The following is a 25,936-nucleotide window of genomic DNA, read 5'->3' as shown; positions in this document are numbered from 1 at the left end:
ACCATGGAAGAGTTTGAAATATAAGGATAGTGTCCGACCCTGCAAAATAAGTTCCACATACCACCGTAGAGAGAATAATATTTTCACAAATCTAATCTGCTGACACGTAATAACCAGACCGCCTTTATGTGCAGGTGGCTGAAGCTCCGGTGGCTAGCCGCACTGATGGGTTTGCCGAGTTAAAGCGGCAACTTGATGCGGCAGATGCCGACATCATGCTTGTCAACAAGCGGCTTGATGAGGCACAAGGTGGGTGATTTCTCTGGTGATCGTCACATAATAAGAGTAGCATGATGCCAGTATCTTTAATATGTTGTGACTGCAGATGGAGCTGCCACCGTGGAGACCCTTCGGGCGGAGCTTGCCTGAGCCAAGGAGCAAGCAAGGAGTAGCAATGCGGCCGCTCTAAAGGCGCCTGAAGAGTTAAGGGCCGAACAGGCCGCGCATTGCGAGAGCAAGGAAAAAATAGCCAAGATGGCTGTAGAGTTAAAAGATGCCGCTGATACGTCTCCAACGTATCTATAATTTTTGATTGCTCCATGCTATATTATCTACTGTTTTGGACATTATTGGGCTTTATTATCCACTTTTATATTATTTTTGGGACTAACCTATTAACCGGAGGCCCATCCCAGAATTGCTGTTTTTTTGCCTGTTTTAGGGTTTCGAAGAAAAGGAATATCAAACAGAGTCCAAACAGAATGAAACCTTCGGGGACGTGATTTTCTCAACGAACAAGACCCGGAAGACTTGGACCCTATGTCAAGAAATAAAACAGGAGGCCACGAGGTAGGGGGGCGCGCCCACCCCCACCAGGCGCGCCCTCCACCCTCGTGGGCCCCCTGTTGCTCCACCGACGTACTTCTTCCTCCTATATATATATCCACGTACCCCCAAACGATCAGAACAGGAGCCAAAACCCTAATTCCACCGCCGTAACTTTCTGTATCCATGAGATCCCATCTTGGGGCCTGTTCCGGAGCTCCGCCGGAGGGGGCATCGATCACGGAGGGCTTCCACATCAACACCATAGCCCCTCCGATGAAGTGTGAGTAGTTCACCTCAGACCTACGGGTCCATAGTTAGTACCTAGATGGCTTCTTATCTCTTTTTGGATCTCAATACAACGTTCTCCCCCTCTCTTGTGGAGATCTATTCAATGTAATCTTCTTTTTGCGGTGTGTTTGTTGAGTCTGATGAATTGTGGGTTTATGATCAAGTCTATCTATGAATAATATTTGAATCTTCTCTGAATTCTTTTATGTATGATTGGTTATCTTTGCAAGTCTCTTCGAATTATCAGTTTGGTTTGGCCTACTAGATTGATCTTTCTTGCAATGGGAGAAGTGCTTAGCTTTGGGTTCAATCTTGCGGTGTCCTTTCCCAGTGACAGTAAGGGTAGCAAGGCACGTATTGTATTGTTGCCATCGAGGATAACAAGATGGGGTTTTCTTCATATTGCATGAGTCTATCCCTCTACATCATGTCATCTTGCTTAAGGCGTTACTCTGTTTTTAACTTAATACTCTAGATGCATGCTGGATAGCGGTCGATGAGTGGAGTAATAGTAGTAGATGCAGGCAGGAGTCGGTCTACTTGTCTCAGATGTGATGCCTATATACATGATCATACCTAGATATTCTCATAACTATGCTCAATTCTGTCAATTGCTCAACTGTAATTTGTTCACCCTAGAATACTAATGCTCTTGAGAGAATCCACTAGTGAAACATATGGCCCCCGGGTCTATCTTTATCATATTGATTTCCTACTACTTAGTTATTTCCTTTGCTATTTACTTTGCCTTTATTTTACTTTGCATCGTGGGTAACCCGACCGTGCCAGTTGGTATGACTCCTAGATCTTAGGTAAGTCCCAAACGGCCACGAGGAGGACGCCTGATATTCACCCTCTTTATAAAAGGGGACAAGGCTTTTTCTTTTTTCCCTCCCGCGCTCAATCGAATCCTTCCCCCACCTCGAGTTCTAACACCCAAAGCTCAGGTCAGGTGCTTCGGACCTTCAACTATGTCCGGATCCAACCTTCAAGGTCGATGGATGCCTTCCTCTGTCATAGAGGAGGAAATCAAGAAGTTGAGAGAGGACAGATATCTGACCGCCGAAATTTCGCATAGGCTGCCCGCCCGAGGGCAGGTCATCCCTACTCCCGAACCCAACGAGAGCGTTGTGTTCATCTCCCACTTCCTCCGAGGACTAGGCCTCGCTCTGGATCCCTTTGTTAGGGGTCTTATGTTCTATTATGGGCTGGATTTTCATGATCTGGCCCCGGATTCCCTTCTTCACATCTCGTCATTTATTGTTGTATGTGAGGCCTTCCTCCGCATTACCCCTCACTTCGGCCTGTGGCTCAAGACCTTCGATGTGAAGCCGAAGATGATCGAAGGGCAGCACGCAGTGTGCGGAGGTGCTTTAATAAGCAAATTCGCTGACGCTCCATGGCCAGAGGGTTCCTTCCCAGAGGTGTCCGGATTGTGGTAGCGGGAGTGGTTTTACGCCACAGCTCCCTGAAGTGCCAAGTGGGTAGCTGCCCCCACCTTTCGCTCGGGCCCCACCACAACTGATGTCATGGATCAGCAGGGGGCTGAGCTGGGGTCCAGCTAAGTACGTGCCAATACTGCAAAGCCGTATCCGAGATCTCTTTGAGAGAGATTTCAGTCTGGTTATGGTAATGCAAGTTATGCTAGTTTGTCGAGTCCAGCCTTGCAAACGCCGGCCCCTCCGCATGTGGGAATTCAACCCAGAAGGACCGCGAGCTATTCAGCATTTCCTCGCTATGACGCACGAAGATATGTACAAATCGTTCTTCGGACCCCAAATAGAGTGTCCGGACATCACCGAGGACGTGGGCCCGAGCTGCAACCGCCCCGCTGCCCAAGTAAGTAATCCCATGCCGAACCTGCTATCCTTTTATTTATCATGGCATCATTCTAAAGAGCCGCTCTTTGACCAGGACTGGATAACAAAGGCGATGATGATCACGTGTTCGGCCCCCCTTCCTGAGGGCTTGGACAATCCGGTACTGGACAAGATGCTCGAGCCGGCGCCTTATCCAGTGCCCTCAAAGGAAGATGATGGGGGGAATAGAGAGGGCGAAAGCGGGCCTCACTCGCTACTCATTCCAACCGGGGGAATGAGCGCCTCCGCGAGGGAGGACAACCAAAGGGAAGAGTCTGACATTCTCGCTCCCCGGGGAAAGAAGAGGACTACCTCTGAAGATTCGGAAACTAAGGTTTCCAAACAGGAGAAGAAATCTTCATCAGAGGGTCCTGCCTCGGAGGGTATTCTTGCCGCACAATGTCTGCGCGGGGATCAGCCCTCTACCGAGCTGTAAGTAGTCGAAAAGTACTTAATAGTGGAAATATCCTACCTTACTTCCAAAGACAATAACCAGTGCTTATAAATTTTAGTCCGGATCGTAGCCCGTCTCGACAGAGTTTGTCTTCAGGGGATCTTCTTCCGGAGATGATGGAGAGCGAAACGCCTCCCCCCGACACCCCGCCTCATGAAGCGGGCGACCTGGAAGTGTCATCGCGAATGGTATCTCCGGATCCACTAAGGCCAGAGGATAACCCTTTGGCTACCCGGGATCCCCAGTATCCGGCTCCTAAGGAGGGCGACAACAAGGATCCGTACAGAGTGCGGTCGGACGCGCTGAAGGATCTTCTGGGGCAAGCGGCCGTCTCGAAAGCGCATCGTATGCTAATGGGTATGGTAATTGAAAGGATTTCATCCGCTAAAAGCATGATATCAATGAGTCTCTCAAAGCCATGAGAATTTCCATTGATGAGTGCAAAGAAAGAACCGCTAGGATGCGTGCTAAGAAAGATGCCTTTATAAGAGCGTGTTCTTCTTGTTCCTATGAAAATAAAGATGAAGATCTAAAAGTTATTGATGTGTCCCCTATTAAATCTTTGTTTTGCAATATGAATCTTGATAATTATGAGACTGAATATGATCCACCTTTACCTAGAAGGCGTTCCAAGAATTCGGAATTTGTTGATCTTGATGCTAAAATTTATAAAAGTGGGATTGAAGAAATTAAAACCCTAGATGTTGCTAAACCCACTATTATGGATTTCAAGGAATTTAACTATGAAAATTGCTCTTTGATTGATTGTATTTCCTTGTTGCAATCCGTGCTAAATTCTCCTCACGCTTATAGTCAAAATAAAGCGTTTACTAAACATATCGTTGATGCCTTGATGCAATCTTGTGAAGAAAAACTTGAATTGGAAGTTTCTATCCCTAGAAAACTTTATGATGAGTGGGAACCAACTATTAAAATTAAAATTAAAGATCATGAATGCTATGCTTTATGTGATTTGGGTGCTAGTGTTTCCATGATTCCTAAGACTTTGTGTGATTTGTTAGGTTTTCGTGATTTTGATGATTTCTCTTTAAACTTGCACCTTGCGGATTCCACTATTAAGAAACCTATGGGAAGAATTAATGATGTTCTTATTGTTGCAAATAGGAATTATGTGCCCGTAGATTTTATTGTTCTTGACATGGATTGCAATCCTTCATGTCCTATTATTCTTGGTAGACCTTTCCTTAGAACGATTGGTGCAATTATTGATATGAAGGAAGGAAATATTAGATTCCAATTTCATTAAGGAAAGGCATGGAACACTTTCCTAGAAAGAAGATTAAATTACCTTATGAATCTATTATGAGAGCTACTTATGGATTGCCTACCAAAGATGGCAATACCTAGATCTATTCTTGCTTCTTATGCCTAGCTAGGGGCGTTAAACGATAGCGCTTGTTGGGAGGCAACCCAATTTTATTTTATTCCTTGACTTTTGCTCCCGTTTAGTAATAAATAATTTATTTAGCCTCTGTTTTGGTTGTGTATTTTGTGTTTAATTAGTGTTTGTGCCAAGTAGAACCGTTGGGAAGACTTGGGGAAAGTCTTGTTGAACTTGCTGTAAAAACAGAAACTTTAGCGCTCATGAGAACTGCTGTCATTTTTATTTGGAAAGTGCTATTTAGTTAATTATTTTTGCATATGATTAATATATAAATTCCTCACGTCCAGAAATTTATTTTAGAATCTTTGGGGTTCCAGATCTTGCGCTAGCTACAGATTACTACAGACTGTTCTGTTTTTGACAGATTCTGTTTTTCGTGTGTTGTTTGCTTATTTTGATGAATCTATGGCTAGTAAAATAGTTAATAAACCATAGAGAAGTTGGAATACAGTATGTATAAAACCAATATAAATAAATAATGAGTTCATTACAGTACCTTGAAGTGATCTTTTGTTTTCTTTCGCTAACGGAGCTCACGAGATTTTCTACTTTAAGTTTTGTGTTGTGAAGTTTTCAAGTTTTGGGTAAAGATTTGATGGATTATGGAAAAAGGAGTGGCAAGAGCCTAAGCTTGGGGATGCCCATGGCACCCCCAAGATAATCTAAGGATACCTAAAAGCTAAAGCTTGGGGATGCCCCGGAAGGCATCCCCTCTTTCGTCTACTTCTATCAGTAACTTTACTTGGAGCTATATTTTTATTCGCCACATGATATGTGTTTTGCTTGGAGCGTCTTGTATGATTTGATTCTTTGCTTGTTAGTTTACCACAATCATCCTTGCTGTACACACCTTTTGAGAGAGCCATACATGATTTGGAATTTGTTATAATACTCTATGTGCTTCGCTTATATCTTTTGAGTTATATAGTTTTGCTCTAGTACTTTACTTATATCTTTCAGAGCACGGTGGTGGATTTGTTTTATAGAAACTATTGATCTCTCATGCTTCACTTATATTATTTTGAGAGTCTTAATATCATGGTAATTTGCTTAAAATCCTAATATGCTAGGTATTCAAAGTTAGTAAAATTTTCTTAAGAGTGTTTTGAATACTAAGAGAAGTTTGATGCTTGATGATTGTTTTGAGATATGGAGGTAATAATATCAAAGTCGTGCTAGTTGAGTAGTTGTGAAATCGAGAAATACTTGTGTTGAAGTTTGCAAGTCCCGTAGCATGTACGTATGGTAAACGTTATGTGACAAATTTGAAACATGAGGTGTTATTTGATTGTCTTCCTTATGAGTGGCGGTCGGGGACGAGCGATGGTCTTTTCCTACCAATCTATCCCCCTAGGAGCATGCACGTAGTACCGAGGTTTTTGATGACTTGTAGATTTTTGCAATAAGTATGTGAGTTCTTTATGACTAATGTTGAGTCCATGGATTATACACACTCTCACCCTTCCATCCTTGCTAGCCTCTTCGGTACCGTGCATTGCCCTTTCTCACATTGAGAGTTGGCGCAAACTTCGCCGGTGCATCCAAACCCCGTGATATGATACACTCTTTCACACATAAACCTCCTTATATCTTCCTCAAAACAGACACCATACCTACCTATTATATCATTTCCATATCCATTCCGAGATATATTGCCATGCAACTTTCCATCATTCCGTTCATCATGACACATTCATCATTGTCATATTGCTTAGCATGATCATGTAGTTGACATAGTATTTGTGGCAAAGCCACCGTTCATAATTCTTTCATACATGTCACTCTTGGTCCATTGCATATCCTGGTACACCGCCGGAGGCATTCATATAGAGTCATCTTTTGTTCTAGTATCGAGTTGTAATCATTGAGTTGTAAATAAATAGAAGTGTGATGATCATCATTTTCGAGAGCATTGTCCCAAGTGAGGAATAAAAAAAGAGAAAGGCCATAAAAAAGAAAGAAGGGACAATGTTACTATCCTTTGCCACACTTGTGCTTCAAAGTAGAACCATAATCTTCATGTTAGAGAGTCTCTTGTTTTGTCACTTTCATATACTAGTGGGAATTTTCATTATAGAACTTGGCTTGTATATTCCAACAATGGGCCTCCTCAACTGCCCTAGGTCTTAGTGAGCAATCAAGTTGGATGCACACCCACTAGTTTCTTTTGTTGAGCTTTCATACATTTATAGCTCTAGTGCATCCGTTGCATGTCAATCCCTACTCCTTGCATTAACATCAATCGGTGGGCATCTCCATAGTCCATTGGTTAGCCTCGTTGATGTGATACTTTCTCCTTTTTTGTCTTCTCCACATAACCCCCTCATTATATTCTATTCCACCCATAGTGCTATGTCCATGGCTCGCGCTCATATTGCGTGAAAGTTTATAGGTTTAAGATTACTAAAGTATGAAACAATTGCTTGGCTTGTCATCGGGGTTGTGCATGATGAGAGCATTCTTGTGTGACGAAAATGAAACATGACTAAACTATATGATTTTGTAGGGATAAACTTTCTTTGGCCATGTTATTTTGAGAAGACATAATTGCTTAGTTAGTATGCTTGAAGTATTATTATTTTTATGTAAATATGAATTTTTGTCTTGAATCTTTCGGATCTGAATATTCATACCACAATTAAGAAGAATTACATTAAAATTATGCCAAGTAGCACTCCGCATCAAAAATTCTGTTTTTATCATTTACCTACTCGAGGACGAGCAGGAATTAAGCTTGGGGATGCTTGATACGTCTCCAACATATCTATAATTTTTGATTGCTCCATGCTATATTATCTACTGTTTTGGACATTATTGGGCTTTATTATCCACTTTTATATTATTTTTGGGACTAACCTATTAACTGGAGGCCCAGCCCAGAATTGCTGTTTTTTTGCCTGTTTTAGGGTTTCGAAGAAAAGGAATATCAAACGGAGTCCAAACGGAATGAAACCTTCGGGAACGTGATTTTCTCAACGAACAAGACCCGAGAGACTTGGACCCTACGTCAAGAAATAAAACAGGAGGCCACGAGGTAGGGGGCGCGCCCACCCCCACCAGGCGCGCCCTCCACCCTTGTGGGCCCCCTGTTGCTCCACTGACATACTCCTTCCTCCTATATATATCCACGTACTCCCAACGATCAGAACAGGAGCCAAAACCCTAATTCCACCGCCGTAACTTTCTGTATACACGAGATCCCATCTTGGGGCCTGTTCCGGAGCTCCGCCGGAGGGGGCATCGATCACGGAGGGCTTCTACATCAACACCATAGCCCCCCCGATGAAGTGTGAGTAGTTCACCTCAGACCTACGGGTCCATAGTTAGTAGCTAGATGGCTTATTCTCTCTTTTTGGACCTCAATACAACGTTCTCCCCTCTCTTGTGGAGATCTATTTGATGTAATCTTCTTTTTGCGGTGTGTTTGTTGAGACCGATGAATTGTGGATTTATGATCAAGTCTATCTATGAATAATATTTGAATCTTCTCTGAATTCTTTTATGTATGATTGTTTATCTTTGCAAGTCTCTTCGAATTATCAGTTTGGCTTGGCCTACTAGATTGATCTTTCTTGCAATGGGAGAAGTGCTTAGCTTTGGGTTCAATCTTGCAGTGTCCTTTCCCGGTGACAGTAAGGGCAGCAAGGCACGTATTGTATTGTTGCCATCGAGGATAACAAGATGGGGTTTTCTTCATATTGCATGAGTCTATCCCTCTACATCATGTCATCTTGCTTAAGGCGTTACTCTGTTTTTAACTTAATACTCTAGATGCATGCTGGATAGCGGTCGATGAGTGGAGTAATAGTAGTAGATGCAGGCAGGAGTCGGTCCACTTGTCTCGGACGTGATGCCTATATACATGATCATACCTAGATATTCTCATAACTATGCTCAATTCTGTCAATTGCTCAACAGTAATTTGTTCACCCACCGTAGAATACTTATGCTCTTGAGAGAAGCCACTAGTGAAACCTATGGCCCCGGGTCTATTTTTATCATATTGATTTCCTACTACTTAGTTATTTCCTTTGCTATTTACTTTGCCTTTATTTTACTTTGCATCTTTTATCATAAAAATACCAAAAATATTATCTTATCGTATCTATCATATCTCACTCTCGTAAGTGGCCTTATTAGGATTGACAACCCCTATTTGCGTTGGTTGCGAGGATTTATTTGTTTTGTGCAGGTACGAGGGACTCGCGCGTAGCCTCCTACTGGATTGATACCTTGGTTCTCGAAAACTAAGGGAAATACTTACGCTACTTTGCTGCATCATCCCTTCCTCTTCGGGGAAAACCAATGCAGTGCTCAAGAGGTAGCAGCCGCTGACCGTTACCAGCTTCTTGGATAAGAAAACCGGGCGAAGGCGACGGACCTGGAGAAGGCCCTGGTGGCTGCCAAGGAAGCCCGCTCCAAAATTAGAGCGACGAAGGAGGAGCTAAATCAAGCTGCAGATATCGTGTCTAGGAAGCCCTTCTTGTTGCAGACTAAGTTCGGAGATCCGAAGTATGCTCCTCTGGACCGGCTATGGAGTTCTGCGGACGCCTACATGGATTTGGCTGCAAGTGCTGCTGATGCGGCCGAGTACTTCAAGGATCAGAAAGGTCCCGAAGTGGAAAAGCTATTCTGGTCACAGTTTCACGCTCCAGTCTATCCGCTGCTGTTGAATGAGCGATTGGCCGAGTGGGCCGAGCTCCATAGGTTGTCCGGACTTGCCATGAGGTCCGTCATGGATCACCTGTGGCCGGGAGGGCCAAGGTCGAATAGCTACTTTAGTTTAGTGCAACAATTCCTTGGTGCTGTGCCACGCCTCGATGCTGTAAAGAGATCGGCGTGCATAGAGGGTGCGCAGATGGCCTTTGCCCGTGTCAAGACATACTGGGCGGAGATGGAGGCCACCAATGTTGCGACACAGGGTTCAGCCGTAGGCCGAGTGGCTGCCGAGCACTACTTTGAAGAAGTTCTTGAAGGCGCTCGTTCGATAGAGGCTCAGTGCTCGAAGAATATTATGTTCTAGTGACATGTATTCCCATTGTAAAAACAATGTTTTATTGAATTATCAAGGTTGTATTTATACTTTTTCCCGAAAGTACTATGATGCCTCCTGTGCGGCCGTTTATGTATATATGTATATAACCTGAAAGTTTGCAGTCGTCGGCTTCCGCCCCCATGCATATAATGCGGGGGTGTTCGCAAAAATGCATATCCACACTTGATCCAACGTCTTGGTCCGTTAAGGAGGTGATAGCGCATCGAACGAGGCAATCGGACTATATTGCTTTAACACTTTCACTTAGCCATAGGAGTTTGACAGTGGGGCTACTATATAGCCCCTGGTACTTCTGCGCTCGTCCTAATACGGGGCGCGTACATACATGACCGGGAAACGGCCCTTCGTTAATGCGGAGGAATCCCGAAGATTCCGATGAGTCATCGAGTGGTTGACCAGTCTCTCGCTATATCATGATAGTCAGTTTTCGGCTTTCTCTACTGAGGTGCTCATCCGGATGAACCAGGGCACAATCGTAGTAGTTCTCCCAGTGCTACCTTAGCCGATATAACGGAACGTAAGGTACCAAAACGTGGGAGCCGGGCAAACCCAACATTTGACCAAAGACATGATTCGGAGCTTATGCATATAGGGCCAAACTCGCGACGCCGAACACTCCCTAAGGTGTTCGGTCTTTATAACATATACCGGGCTAAACAATTCCCTTAATAAGAAACCCCATGTGTCCGAGTATGTGCAAAATCCTGGCGTGGCCACATGCCAATAACGCCATGATACGTCTCCAACGTATCTATAATTTTTGATTGCTCCATGCTATATTATCTACTGTTTTGGATGTTTATGGGCTTTATTATACACTTTTATATCATTTTTGGGACTAACCTATTTACCCAGAGCCCAGTGCCAATTCATGTTCTTTCCTTGTTTTAGAATATCGCAGAAAAGGAAAATCAAATGGAGCCCAATTGACCTGAAACTTCACGGAACTTATTTTTGGATCAGAAGAAGCCCAGAAGACTTGGAGTCCACGCAAGGGAAGTTTCAAGGAGGCCACGAGGTAGGGGGGCGCGCCCACCCCCCTGGGCGCGCCCTCCACCCTTGTGGGCCCCTCATGCCCCCCTGACGTACTTCTTCCGCCTATATATCTCCATATACCCTAAAATGATCGGGGAGCACAATAGATCGGGAGTTCCGCCGCTAGAAGCCTTCGTAGCCACCGAAAACCAATCTAGACCCATTCCGGCACCCTGCCGGAGGGGGGAATCCCTCTCCGGTGGCCATCTTCATCATCCCGATGCTCTCCATGACGAGGAGGGAGTAGTTCTCCCTCGAGGCTGAGGGTATGTACCAGTAGCTATGTGTTTGATCTCTCTCTCTCTCTCTCTTTCTCTCTCGTGTTCTTGAGGTGGTACGATCTTAATGTATCGCGAGCTTTGCTATTATAGTTGGAACTTATGATGTTTCTCCCCCTCTACTCTCTTGTAATGGATTGAGTTTTCCCCTTGAAGTTATCTTATCGGATTGAGTCTTTAAAGATTTGAGAAGATTTGATGTATGTCTTGCCATGCGTATCTATGGTGACAATGGGATATCACGTGATTCACTTGATGTTTTTTTTGATCAACTTGCGGGTTCTGCCCATGAACCTATGCATAGGGGTTGGCACATGTTTTCATCGTGATTCTCTGGTAGAAACTTTGGGGCACTCTTTGAGGTCCTTTGTGTTGGTTGAATAGATGAATCTGAGATTGTGTGATGCATATCGTATACTCATACCCATGGATACTTGAGGTGACATTGGAGTATCTAGGTGACATTAGGGTTTTGGTTGATTTGTATCTTAAGGTGTTATTCTAGTACGAACTCTAGGGCTGTTTGTGACACTTATAGGAATAGCCCAACGGATTGATTGGAAAGAATAACTTTGAGGTGGTTTCGTACCCTACCATAATCTCTTCGTTTGTTCTCCGCTATTAGTGACTTTGGAGTGACTCTTTGTTGCATATCGAGGGATAGTTATGTGATCCAATTATGTTATTATTGTTGAGAGAACTTGCACTAGTGAAAGTATGAACCCTAGGCCTTGTTTCCTATCATTGCAATACTGTTTACGCTCACTTTTATCATTAGTTACCTTGCTGTTTTTATATTTTCAGATTACAAAAACCTTTATCTACCATCCATATACCTCTTGTATCACCATCTCTTCGCCGAACTAGTGCACCTATACAATTTACCATTGTATTGGGTCTGTTGGGGATAGAAGAGACTCTTTGCTATTTGGTTGCAGGGTTGCTTGAGAGAGACCATCTTCATCCTATGCCTCCTACAAATTGATAAACCTTAGGTCATCCACTTGAGGGAAATTTGCTACTGTCCTACAAACCTCTGCACTTGGAGGCCCAACAACGTCTACAAGAAGAAGGTTGTGTAGTAGACATCACGCCAGCATCCTTCTCGGTTTTGTGGAGTATCCGGAGGATATGAGCAACAAGAGACAGTAAAAAAGGTTTACGCAGGGTCTTAATCTAAAAAGAAACCTTTGAGCGGGTCCCTGCTGCACGTCTGCGCATGTTTCTCTGTTGTGCCGTGTCATGGACGGGTGTAGCACGATTGTCATCTGCAAAAGGAAAGAACTTAGGTGAAAGTTGCCGTGCCAAAAAGAAGAGTTGGTTATTATCAATGAACTATCAAAATTCAAGAGAAGCCAAGTTGAGCCGGGCTGGCCCTGATTACACGCGGGAAGCCCCTGGTATCATTTATGAGGGTTTGATCATCAAACCAATCTCATGTATATATGATGGAACACCGGATTCATTTGACCGTGTCCGTGGTCTTGACGACCTGCCATTTTTCTGGTTGGTGAGGCCATCTAGTTTGCGGCTGCTAGAGCCGCCGCATCCTCTTCCGTATGTGGGAAACGTTCGGTATTTCCGCTAACTGAGATGATGCCACGTGGACCGGGCATCTTAAGCTTGAGAAAAGCATAATGCGGTATTGCGTTAAAACTAGTGAAAGTCGTTCTTCAGAGTAGTGCTTGATAGCCACTTCGGAATGGGGCGATGTGAAAAGTTAACATTTCACTTCGGAAGTTATCGGGAGAACCGAATACCACCTCTAGTGGTAGAGAGCCCGTACAGCGGGCCTCTTGGCCTGGTATTACTCCTTTGAAGGTAGTATTACTATGGCTTACTTGTGTCGGGTCTATCCCCATTTTGCGGACTGTGTCCTGATATATCAGATTTAGATCACTGCCGCCGTCCATGAGGACTCGTGTGAAATGGTACCCATTTATTATTGGGTCTAACACCAAGGCCATCAGTCCTTCATGCCGGATATTTGTCTTGTGATCCCTACGATCAAAAGTGATCAGGCAGGCCAACCAGGGGTTGAACCTAGGGGTGACGGGCTCTATGGCGCGTGTGCCTCAGAGTGCATGCTTGCTTCTCCTCTTTGTCACATGGATCATGTTTACTATTTTAACCTCTGGTGGGAACTTTTTTTGTCCTCCGGCGCTTTGCTGGCGAGGCTCATCCTCGTCTTCGCTTGGTGTCTCTTCCCCTTTGTGTTCGGTGTTTAGGTTACCGGCTTGCTTGAAGACCCAACATTCTCTGTGGGTATGATTTTCAGGTTTGTCTGGGGTGCCATGAATCTGACAGAGTTTGTCAAGAATTTTGTTTAGGCTAGATTGCCCTTCTCTGCTGCCTTTGAAAGGCTTTTTCCGCTGACCTGGTCGGGAGCCCCTGAATCCGGCGTTTACCGCCGTGTTATCTGGGCTACCTTCTTTATTTCGACGCTTGTTTTTGTTGCATCGTGGTTTACCATTGCCATCCCTGACTTCGGATGTGCTTGGGTCGCTGGTGCTGCTACGGGCCAACCAGCTGTCCTCGCCCGCACAAAAGCGGGTCATGAGGCTTGTTAGGGCTGCCATTGTTCTCGGTTTTTCTTGACCGAGGTGTCTGGCGAGCCATTCGTCTCGGACGCTGTGCTTAAAAGCTGCTAAGGCTTCGGCGTCTGGACAGTCGATGATTTGGTTCTTCTTGGTGAGGAACCTGTTCCAAAGCTTTCGGGCGGACTCTCCGGACTGTTGGATTATATGACTTAAATCGTCTGCATCCGGAGGTCGGACATAAGTCCCTTGAAAATTGGCCCGAAAAGTATCCTCGAGCTCCTCCCAACTTCCAATTGAGTTTTCGGGGAGGCTTTTCAGCCAGTGCCGAGCTGGCCCTTTAAGCTTGAGGGGCAAGTATTTAATGGCATGGAGATCGTCTCCACGAGCCATATGAATATGGAGGATGAAGTCCTCTATCCAGACTCCAGGGTCTGTGGTTCCGTCGTACGCCTCTATGTTCACCGGTTTGAATCCCTCTAGGAATTCGTGATCCAGCACCTCATCAGTGAAACATAAGGGGTGTGCGGCACTCCTGTATTGGGATGCGCCATGGTGTTTGGACGGTTGTAGTATTCGGTGTTGGTTTTGTACCATAGCGCGCTTCCTAGATCCATAGATAGATCTGGTCGCGCCGGATTTTTGACGCAAGTTCTCACGTAGATCGTGTGTTGACTTATGCACGACTTTGTTAGCCGCTCTATCGCGTTCAGAAGGTGGTGGATCCGGCCGGTTGGCCGTATCACTCTTCGGCTGTATGGGCTCTAAGGCCTCATCGTCGAATTCCGGTAATAGCTTGCGCTTGGATAGCTATTTTTATGGTAACTTCCACCATACTTTGTTACTTTGTTCCACTTGCTGTTAAGCGTATCTTGTGCGACCTTGAGCCTTTGCTTCTGTTTCTTTAGGCTCCTCGTTGTGGCAATAAGCCTTCTGCGGAGGTTTTCTTGCTCCAAGTGCGTTTCCGGGATGATGTGTGCATCTTCGTCCGGACTGTTTTCTTCCCCAGACGGGGTTTGATGAGGCTTATCCTTGGCGTCGTCGTGGTCGGAAGTTGGATCCGTACTATGTTTGCAGTTTGCATCTTGATCGTGCTCTGCCACTGGGGTGGTGCAATCGTCGTTTCTTCTAGAGTCCACTGGACTGTTATTTCCTCTTGCGCTGTTATCGTTGTTTTTGCTATGGCGAGACTTAGAGCGGCGCCACTGACGTTGGTGCCTGGGTTGCTTGGAGGGGGCATCCTCCGCTATCTCTTTGCCATTGTCCTCTCTGGGTGTATCCACCATGTATACGTCATGTGATGAAGTGGCGGACCAGCGCCCTGTGGGCGGTGTTTCCTGTTCGTCTCCTGCATCGTCGTCCATACCATCGATGTCTTCGGAGTCGAAGTCGAGCATGTCGGTTAAGTCGTCGACAGTGGCTACTAAGTGGGTGGTAGGTGGGCAGCGAATTTCTTCGTCGTCCGCATCCCATTCTAGCTGGACATAGTTTGGCCAAGGTTCTCCTGACAGGGAGAGAGACCTTAATGAATTTAGCACATCTTTGAAAGGTGAGTGCTGAAAGATATCCGCGGAGGTGAACTCCATGATTGGCGCCCCGTCAGATTCGACAGGCACGGATGTAGGCGGCTCGGAGTCCGTGGCGGGGATAAATCCAGTGGTTCGGCGATGCGGCTCTCGAAAGGGGTGAAGTCAGTATCTGGCTCTATCGCCACTGAGAGTGCGGCCTCCATGGCGGGGTCTATCCCTCTACTCCCGGATGGCGCGATTTGCTTCGGATTAACGACCGGAGTAGCTGCGGATGCGATCTCTCGAACACTGTCCGACGACAGAGTTACGTCTTGCTCGTTGCGACTGTGCGGCGCGTCCGGCATGGGCTCGAATCCGCCGAAGATCAAGTCTCCGCGGATGTCGGCCGTGTAGTTCAAGTTTCCAAATCTGACCTGATGGCCAGGGGCATAGCTTTCGATCTGCTCCAGATGGCCAAGCGAATTGGCCCGTAGTGCGAAGCCGCCGAATATGAAGATCTATTCGGGGAGGAAAGCCTCACCCTGGACCGCATCGCTAGCGATGACCGAAGGAGCCATCAAGCCTTATGGTGACGACATAGTGGAACTCTCAATGAAAGCACCAATGTCAGTGTCAAAACCAGCGGATCTCGGGTAGGGGGTCCCGAACTGTGCGTCTAAGGCGGATGGTAACAGGAGGCAGGGGACACGATGTTTACCCAGGTTCGGGCCCTCTTGATGGAGGTAATACCCTACGTCCTGCTTGATTGTTCTTGATGATATGAGTATTACAAGAGTTGATCTACCACGAGATCAAAGAGGCTAAACCCTAGAAGCTAGCCTATGGTATGATTGTATGTTGTTCTATGGACTAAAACCCTCCGGTTTATATAGACACCGGAGGGGGCTAGGGTTACACAAGGTCGGTTACAAAGAAGGAGATATACATATCCGTATTGACTAGCTTACCTTCCACGCCAAGTAGAGTCCCATCCGGACACGGGACGAAGTCTTCAATCTCGTATCTTCATAGTCCAACAGTCCGGCCAAAGGACATAGTCCGGCTGTCTGGAGACCCCCGAATCCAGGACTCCCTCAGCGCCCATGGGTAACCCAATGGATACTCAAAAAAATTAATAAATGAAAATAACTCCTATAACATGTGGGGTCAACATCCAACTCATATGGTCCAACCCTAAATCTCGTATTCCTTAATCAAGTCATAGCTCATAGGCTCATAATCACCTGCTCTCCACTCCTCATACGTCCTATGTGACTCCTCAAAAAGATGAAATGTCGACTCTTCGCTACCAGACTCTTGTCGAACACTCGATTCAGCGATCCCCAATTCCCACCATCGCCTTCCACTACATCGGCCTTCCACCAACCGCTGCTCATACTCCCCTGATGCCTCCAAGAGGCCACCCACTGGAGGAGGCCACATACGTGCTATACTACTCTACCATGATCACTTGAATTTTGAACTCATTTCTCTACCTCTTAAGAATTTGAATGCTATATATTGTACCCAATGGATACCCATTGGGTATAGGATACCCGATAGGTATGGGCATGGGTGTTAGTTTATACCCATCGGTATTGGAGTGGGTGGGTATAAAAAGTTTCTATGGGTATGGGTTTGGGTAGAAGGAGGTTGTACCCGCCCATACCCTACTCATTGCCATCCCTATGTTAGGCCCTGTTTCGCATGCACATCGTTCCAGTGATTAATTTGCCGTTTTCGATTTCGTGGCTAGTTGCCGTAATTTTTGAACTAATCCCCTCTGCTACACGGCTCGATTCTGATTTCTAGGGTTTTCTCTAGATGCAAAACCATTATGTATACATTCATGATTCGCCATCAGTGATGTATCCATTCATGATTCTGATTTCTAGGGTTTTCTCTAAATGCTACACGGCTCGATTTCCCTGATCTTTGTTAGCACTATCAGTGGTTTCTCGTTTCATGATGCATTTTGTGTTTCTAACTGATGGATGTGCCATCATTTAACTCACATGAACTTTAATTGTGAATATTACCATATGTGGTGTGAATAATTTATCAGGAGTCCACTGTAAAATTTATCATGTCACTGAATACTTAGTTCTGTGATGTCCAATATATGTGTTTGTGTGTAAGTTGCTGCCATCCCTAATTTGCATAAGTTATCTTGCCCGATACATACATTTTATCGGTGTATTATAAGCAAACAAAAATTTAGGTATTCAATATCTAGTAGAAGCACACATGTCCTTGTCATTCTCTGTTGTGGATGAGTTATCTTGTTGCATGTTCACAAGTTACCAATGTATCATAAGAATATGTGTGTGACTATTAATTCAACAGATGTGCATCCTTTATGCTCACTTTTTTCTCTTTTGTTATTCTTGTGTGCCAGGTCACAATGCCAAGGAAGCGCAAATTAGATGATGACTTTGAGGAGGTGAACCCCTTAAAGAAGCATAAGCCTCCCGCAGATCGGAACATGGCTTCTCCTAGTGCTCTTGTGACTGTCTGTAAGGATATGTCAGATGAGAGAATGGCCGCGATCGATGGCATGGATTTCACTAGTCTGTGGAATATCAAGTGTGATAATCTGTTCAATCGGCTTTCTCAATGGCTTGCTGGTCTATATGACCCTGATTCACGTGAGGTTGTTGTACCTGGTAACGGAAGGTTACCGGTCAGTGAAGAGTCTTTGCATCGTATAATGGGTGTGCCCCGAGGTGATATTGCGGTGGATTTCAAGGTTCCTATAGATGCACAGCTTGAGCTTGCGGGAGATCTTTTTGCTGATCTTGGATATGCTCCTAAAACTGTGGATGTATTAAACTTTATCTTGAGCACTAACCGACATGACGACAATTTCAAGTGCTTGTGGCTTGTGCTTGCTGCCAGCACCGTGATGGTGCCGACGACTTCCAACAAGATCAGCACCAGATGGTATCCTGTGTTGGTAAGCACATCTGGCTATCTTTCTAGTTCACACTTTTTATCTCTTTTCTTTTTTGTTTTTTACCTGGTAACTTTTTTGCTTCTTAGTCTAATGATTATGCACATATGCACTTTGATAACTTTCCCTGATTTTTGGAGTGTGGTAATTTCTGTCCCTTTGATTTTTCTATGATCTGAAGTGTGGTATTTATGTAGTAATGCACCTGATAACTTTATATGAAGGTGTAGTAATTATATAGTAATGCACCGGATAACTTTTTATGAAGGTGTAGCAATTACATAGTGATGCACCTGATAACTTTTTTCTGAAGGTGTGGTAATTATGTAGTAATGCGCCTGATAACTTTTTCTGAAAGTGTGGTAATTATGTAGTAATGCACCTGGTAATTTATTTATGCCTTGCAATATGGTAATTTTGACTTACTTCTCAATAATGTGGTAATTGTATGCTTATGTACTTGGTGATTCAATGCTTTAACAGTGTTATAAGTGTCTACTTATGTCCCCTGCTAACTTGTGTGCATACATTCCTCTATGTTTCATGTGTTTCCTTTTTTCGCAGCAAAATATTGGCAATGTAAAAAACCTCAACTGGTGCAAATTTATTGCGGATCAGCTTCACAAAGCCCTTTCAAAAGGAAAGCCTACGACGGGCTGCCTCCTATTCTACAATGTTAGTCCCCCTATTCTTTTTTTGTTCCCATGATTTTTGGATTGTACATCTTATTCCGCCAAACAGCTAGATTGTAATGACCTTTTCTGTTTTTCCAGCTTCTGTATATAGATGCTATTGACTTAACTGGCCTTGGTATCATCTTGCCTAATGGTCCTTTTGCAATTAATGTGTGGACGAATGAGTTGGCATCGAAAGTTCTCCGGATGGATGTCCAGAGGGACAAGATTTTGTAGTGACCAGACCTCAAACAGTCTGATCTCTATGCTCCGGTGTCATCCCTGGATCAGTAATGCTGACACCACCCAGTACTCGGAGGATTTATAACAGAGTAGCAGTCACACACTTATTACATCGAGTGTCTCAAAAGAGAACTTATTACAATAAATATGGCTTAAGGCCATCTAATAACGATAACAGCGGAAGGCTTGGAAGATAAGTGAGTCCATCAACTCCAACGGCATCATTGAGTATAGAACCACGACCTAAACTCCTTAATCGTCGTCTGAAAAGTCTGCAACATTAACGTTGCAGCCCGAAAACGGGTCGGCACATGGAATATGCTGGCAAGGTAACACATAGAGAGTAATGAAATGAAACAGCTATACTATATGCATATTTGGCTGGTGGAAAGCTCTATGGTTACAGTTTTGCGTAAAGCCAATTTTTCCCTACTTCAAAGGAATAAATTTATTTAACTATCATGGTGGTTGTTAAACATTGAGAATGGTTGACAGCATTCTCAATCCCAATTAAGCATCATCATTAAACATAACCCAACAAAATTAATTTAGAGTAACATGTTGAGATTCACATGAAAATCCAGGTACTAGATACTCAAGATGTCCATAACCGGGGACACGGCTAACCATGATTAGTTTATTACACTCTGCAGAGGTTTGCGCACTTTTCCCCACAAGACTCGATCGCCTCCGTTTGGTTTCTCGCACTACATGGTGTTTGAGAAGACGGATGACCGAGACATAGTCTTTCAGAAGCGCTAGCACCTTACGATGGGTAGACCGTACCACCTACATCCCCTACATCTGCTAGTCTACCACTGTAAGAGTTCGCACGACTTAGTCAACTATGCTAGAGCCCATAATAGCTTGTGGCTGCACACGGAAGTTTCTACTATGAATAGTCTCATGATCCCTTTGAGCCTGGGTGGCAGTCCAAAAGAAAACAGGCAAGTCCTGGAACACCCAGGTGCCTCAATCTACCCAGATGTGTGTTTAAATTGCCACCTTAGATAAACCATTAATTAACAATATCACATCTGTCATGGATATCACTCACCCAATCCACGTCTACTAGCATAGCATGGCATAATAAGCAAACGTAGAAGTAACTCCCAAGGTCTGATAATAACAGGTAATAGGTACTACCTCATCTACTTCCCATCCCACAATTTAATTAGATCCTAATCATGCAATGTGTGAGGATTGATCTAATGCAATAAAACTGGGTAGTAGAAAAGGTATGATCAAAGTGTTACTTGCCTTGCTGATGATCCGCGAAACCTAACGATTCGAAGTAACAAGCGGTGCACTCCGGGTATTCTATCGCAGACAAACAAACAAGCATACAATAAGTACTCATCTAATGCACATGTAAAACTCAAATAAGAGATCTAACCAGAAGGTTCAACTTAAGAACTCCGGTTGGCAAAAAGAATCAAATCGAACAAAGCAACGAAAGACAAATGGCGAAAGAAAACAACTTCGTTCTAGTAATCTGGATCTAGGGAAAATTTTATAGTAACAAAAACTTGTTTAAGTTGGTTAAACGGATAAAGGGTTTCGAGACGAAACTCTAGGCGCTTGAATCGCCTGATTCCGATAAACGAGCGAAAAGTTAAACTAAAACAAAAATCGGATCAGGAATCGCGATCAGAAAAATCACGGATTTAATCCGAGAAAAAGAAAAACGACGAACGCTGAATTTTTTTTCTCTTTTTTTTTGGCACGGAAAACGAGGCGCGACAAACCTCGGGCGGCGGGATCGTCGGCGGTGGCTCCGGCGACGCGTGCGGATCGAGGCAGGGCTGATGGGCTGGGGAGGCTCGGGGCGGCGCTATTTAAAGGCGGCCCCCGGGCGGTGTCCCGCTCGGGTACGACCCGAAGTCGGTTCGTTTTTTTAATTATTCCGCTCGGAATAAAAATAAAAAGAAATACTAAACGGACTCCAAAAATTCCGAAATAAATTTTCACGGGCTTCTAAAATCAAGCCGCACAAGGTGAACATTTATTTGGGACCTAAATACAATTTTGAAAAACACACTTTTTTCCTAAATTTAAATAAAACACCGAAAAACTCCGAAATAAAATCTTATTTGATTTTATTATTAAATCCTCAATATTTCTTTATTTTGGGAAAGTCATTTTATTCCCTCTCTCAAATTTTTGTAATAGAAATAATTGATGATAAAATAAATAAAATCAAATGATCCTATTCTGAAAATTTGAGAAAACTCAAATATGAAAATAACGAAATCCCCAACTCTCTCCGTGGGTCATTGAGTCGCGTAGAATTTCTAGGATCAACCAAAAAGCAAAATAAAATTTGATATGCATGATGATCTAATGTATAACATTCCAAATTGAAAATTTGGGATGTTACAAACCTAACCCCCTTAAGATGAATCTCGCCCTCGAGGTTCGGGTTGGCTAGAAAATAGGTGAGGGTGGTCTTTGAGCAAATCTTCCTCTCGTTCCCAGGTGGCTTCATCCTCTGTGTGGTGGCTCCACTGAACTTTGCAAAACTTGATAACCTTGCTGCGAGTGACTCGGCTGGCAAACTCGAGGATCTTAATTGGTTTCTCCTCGTAGGTCAAATCGTTATCCAACTGAATAGTTTCCAATGGCACTGTGTCTCTCAACGGTATGTCAGCCATCTCCGCGTGACATTTCTTTAACTGAGAAACGTGGAACATATCATGTACTCCTGACAATCCTTCGGGCAATTCCAACTTGTCGGCCACTTCTCCCATACGCTCCAAAACTCGATATGGTCCTACAAATCATGGTGCTAACTTCCCTTTAACTCCAAAACGCTTTGTTCCCCGAAGTGGAGATACTCGAAGATAAGCTCTGTCTCCTACTTCGTAAACTGTCTCCTTGCGTTTAGAATCTGCATAACTTTTCTGTCTGGACTGGGCTACCTTGAGCCTATCGCGAATCAACTTCACCTTCTGTTCAGACTCTTTAATCAAGTCAGGCCCGAACAACTGGCGGTCTCCAACTTCGTCCCATGACAGCGGTGTCCTGCACCTCCTTCCGTACAAAGCTTCGAAAGGGGCCATCTTTAAACTGGTTTGATAACTGTTGTTGTAAGAGAACTCTGCATATGGCAAATTATAGTCCCAACTAGATCCATAATCTAGCACACAAGCTCTCAGCATATCCTCCAAAATCTGATTGACTCTCTCGGTCTGTCCATCTGTCTGTGGATGAAAAGCTGTACTGAATTCTAGCCTGGTACCCAAAGTTTCGTGCAACTGCTTCCAGAACTTTGAGGTAAACTGGTTTCCTCTATCCGATACGATACTCCTTGGAACTCCATGCAAACATACGATCCTGGTCATGTATATCTTTGCCAACTTAGCACTGGTATAAGTGGTCTTTACTGGGATGAAATGAGCTACTTTCGTCAATCGATCAACTACAACCCAAATCGAGTCATAGCCTGAACGAGTCTTGGGCAATCCCATGATAAAATCCATGCCTAGCTTATCCCACTTCCATTCGGGTATCGACAATGGTTGTAACAATCCTGCTGGCTTCTAATGCTCTGCCTTTACTCTCTGACATACATCACAAACTGCTACATACTCCGCTATACCCTTCTTCATTCCGGTCCACCAGAAAATGTCTTTCAAATCCAAATACATCTTGGTATTTCCTGGGTGAATCGAATACGGTGAGTCGTGTGCCTCTTGCAAAATCAACTTCCTGATCTCCGGGTCATTGGGCACATAAATGCGGCCTTCAAACCATAGGGTGTCATGCTCATCCTCACAAAATCCTTTAGCTTTTCCTTTGCTTAGTTTCTCCTTTATAGCGGCAATCTCTTTGTCAGCTTTCTGAGCTTCCCTGATTTTATCCATCAAGGTTGACTGGATCTCCAATGCTGCTACATAGCCTCTCGGAACTATTTCCAAACATAGTTCATGAAGATTTTCTGCTAACTCCCTTGGTATTCCTCCCGTCATTAATGTATTGACATGGCTCTTGCGGCTTAATGCGTCTGCTACTACATTAGCCTTTCCGGGGTGATAATGCAATTTCATATCATAATCCTTGATAAGCTCCAACCATCTCCTTTGTCTGAGATTTAACTCTTTCTGTGTGAAAATGTACTTCAAACTCTTATGATCAGTGTACACCTCACAATGATTTCAAATGAGAAAATGTCTCCATGCCTTCAATGCATGCACTACGGCTGCTAACTCCAAATCATGTGTGGCATAATTCAACTCATGAGGCTTTAGTTGTCTTGAGGCATATGAAACAACTCTCCCTTCCTACATAAGCACTGCTCCAAGTCCTCGACGTGAAGCGTCGCAATACACCTCATAATCCTTAGTCTGGTCTGGCAAGATCAATACTGGTGAGGTAACTAAGCGTTTCTTCAACTCCTGGAAACTAGCCTCACACTCCTCTATCCATATGAACTTGGTATCTTTCTTTAATAACCCCGTCATAGGCTTCACAATCTTTGAGAAATTCTCAATAAATCTCCGGTAGTATCCTACGAGTCCAAGAAAACTCCGGATCTCTCCAACTGTTGTTGGGGCTTCCCACTTGGTCACGGTTTCAACTTTAGCGGGATCTACTGCTATACCTTCTCCAGATATAACGTGTCCGAGGAATCCTACTTCCTTCAACCAAAACTCACATTTGCTGAACTTGGCATATAATTGATGTTCTCTGAGCTTTCCAAGTACCAAACGCAAATGCTCCTTATGTTCCTCTTCATTCTTCGAATAAACCAGGATATCATCAATGAACACTACGATGAACTTATCCAAAAACTCCATAAACACTTTGTTCACCATGTTCATAAAATAGGCATGTGCGTTAGTCAGACCAAATGACATAACGGTGTACTCATACAACCCATACCTGGTGGTAAAAGCTGTCTTAGGAATATCCTGTTCTCGAATCTTCAACTGGTGGTATCCTGATTGCAGATCGATCTTGGAAAATACCTTAGCTCCTTGCAATCGATCAAACAGATCATTGATCATTGGTAATGGGTACTTGTTCTTGATCGTTACTTCATTCAATCCTCGATAATCAACAACCATCCTTAACGATCCATCTTTCTTCTCCACCAGAAGTACTGGCGATCCCCAAGGCGAAGAACTTGGGCGAATATATCCTTTATCTAGTAAATCCTTAATCTGCTTCTTAACTTCCACCAAATCTTTGCTGGCGTCCTATATGGTCTCTTTGATATAGGACCTGTGCCTGGCAATAGCTCAATCAAAAACTCAATATCTCTATCCGGTGGCATGCCTGGCAACTCTTCCGGAAATACATCAGGAAAATCCCTTACCACTGGTACTTCCTCCTGCACAACTCCTGTTAGGAAATTTACTTGAGTCCTCTTTGGCACATGCCGGGATACATACTTGATCCTTCTCCCTTCTAGTGTGGTAAGCAAAATTGACTTACTAGAACACTCAATATTCCCTTCATACTTTGATAACCAATCCATGCCTAATATCACATCCAATCCTTGAGATTCCAATACTATTAGGTCTGAGGGAAAAACATGGTTACCAATCCTTAATGGTAACCGATCACACCATAGACTAGCCACATACTCTGCTCCGGGCGAGGTTACTAACATGGGTGACCTAAGGGCTTGGGTTGGTAGGTTATACTTATCCACAAATCCCCTTGAGATGTATGAATGTGATGCGCCAGTATCAAAAAGAACGAGTGCAGTAAATGACTTAACCAAAAACTTACCTATTACTGCATCGGGCTGAGCTTCAACCTCCTCCACGCTAACGTGGTTCACCTGTCCCCTATTGAAAGGGTTTGGCTTCTTCCCAGAACTTCCATTGCTATTTCCATTTTGTAATTTAGGACATTCATTTGCATAATGTCCTGTCTTCGAACACTTAAAACAAGTGACTTGGCTTAGGTCTTTCTTGGCTGGGGTTGAGGGGTTGGTGCGGTTCTGGCCGTTGCTTCCTCCATTGCCATTTACCATTCTTGGTGCCATTGTGATTGTGCAAGCTACCTCCTCCATGGGTATGCTGAAAATGTCCTCCCGGTCTAGGGGTAAAACGTGGCTTCTGCTGAGCTCCTGAATTGTACTTTCCTTGTCCATACTTTCTCTTGCGATTCTCAATCTGCTGCTGCTTCCCTTCAATCATAAGAGCATGATCTACCAACTCCTGGTAGTTGTTGAAGGTGGCTACCATCAACTGCATGCTCAACTCATCATTCAGTCCTTCTAGAAACTTCTCCTGCTTCGCTGCATCCGTAGCGACGTCATCTGGGGCATAACGTGCTAACTTACTAAATTCCTCCACATACTGGCCAACTGTCCTTCCTCCTTGGCGCAAGTTGCGAAACTCACGCTTCTTCATGGCCATAGATCCTGCTGAAACATGTGCAGTACGAAAAGCCTGCTGAAACTGGTCCCATGTGACAGTGTCTACTGGGAAAGTGGTTGTGAAATTCTCCCACCATGATGCTGCGGGTCCTTCTAGCTGATGTGCGGCAAACTTCACCTTCTCCGCATCTGTGCATCCTGCTGTGGTTAACTCCCTAGCTGTCTTGCGGAGCCAATCATCTGCTACTATCGGCTCGGTGCTACTGGAAAACACCGGAGGATTAAGCCTAAGAAAATGGGCTAAGTGGTCAACAGGTGGTGGTGGTGGTGGTGGGTTGTTGTTGTTTCCCCGATTCTGATTCTGGACTAGCAACTGCATCAATCTGTTCTGCTGCTGGATCAACTGGGTGAGCTCCGGTGGAAAGGTAAATCCGAGGTCACGTCTCGGAGGCATCTGAGGGTTTAGAAAAGATGAGATATAAGAATAGAGGGGGTCTAAAGAGAAAACACTACCCATATGCACATGAGGCAAAACAAACAATTC

The 25,936-nt window shown here is 44.3% G+C and overlaps 1 protein-coding gene across 1 annotated transcript; it reads left to right on the top strand.

The window, feature by feature from the left end:
• The first annotated feature begins 16,759 nt into the window (after positions 1–16,759).
• On the top strand, positions 16,760–18,315 carry LOC147976047 (uncharacterized). The gene is made up of 2 exons (XM_087520700.1): positions 16,760–16,783; positions 17,587–18,315. The coding sequence occupies exons 1-2, from the start codon at positions 16,760–16,762 to the stop codon at positions 18,313–18,315; spliced, it is 753 nt and encodes a 250-aa protein (XP_087376826.1).
• Positions 18,316–25,936: the final 7,621 nt, after the last annotated feature.

This window comes from Triticum urartu, chromosome 4A (assembly GCF_056163025.1).
Source record: "Triticum urartu cultivar PI428250 chromosome 4A, HENAU_Tu73, whole genome shotgun sequence".
In the NCBI taxonomy this organism is placed as follows: domain Eukaryota; kingdom Viridiplantae; phylum Streptophyta; class Magnoliopsida; order Poales; family Poaceae; genus Triticum; species Triticum urartu.
Note: the sequence above shows the minus strand (reverse complement) of the source record. Positions and strands in the feature narration are given on the sequence as shown.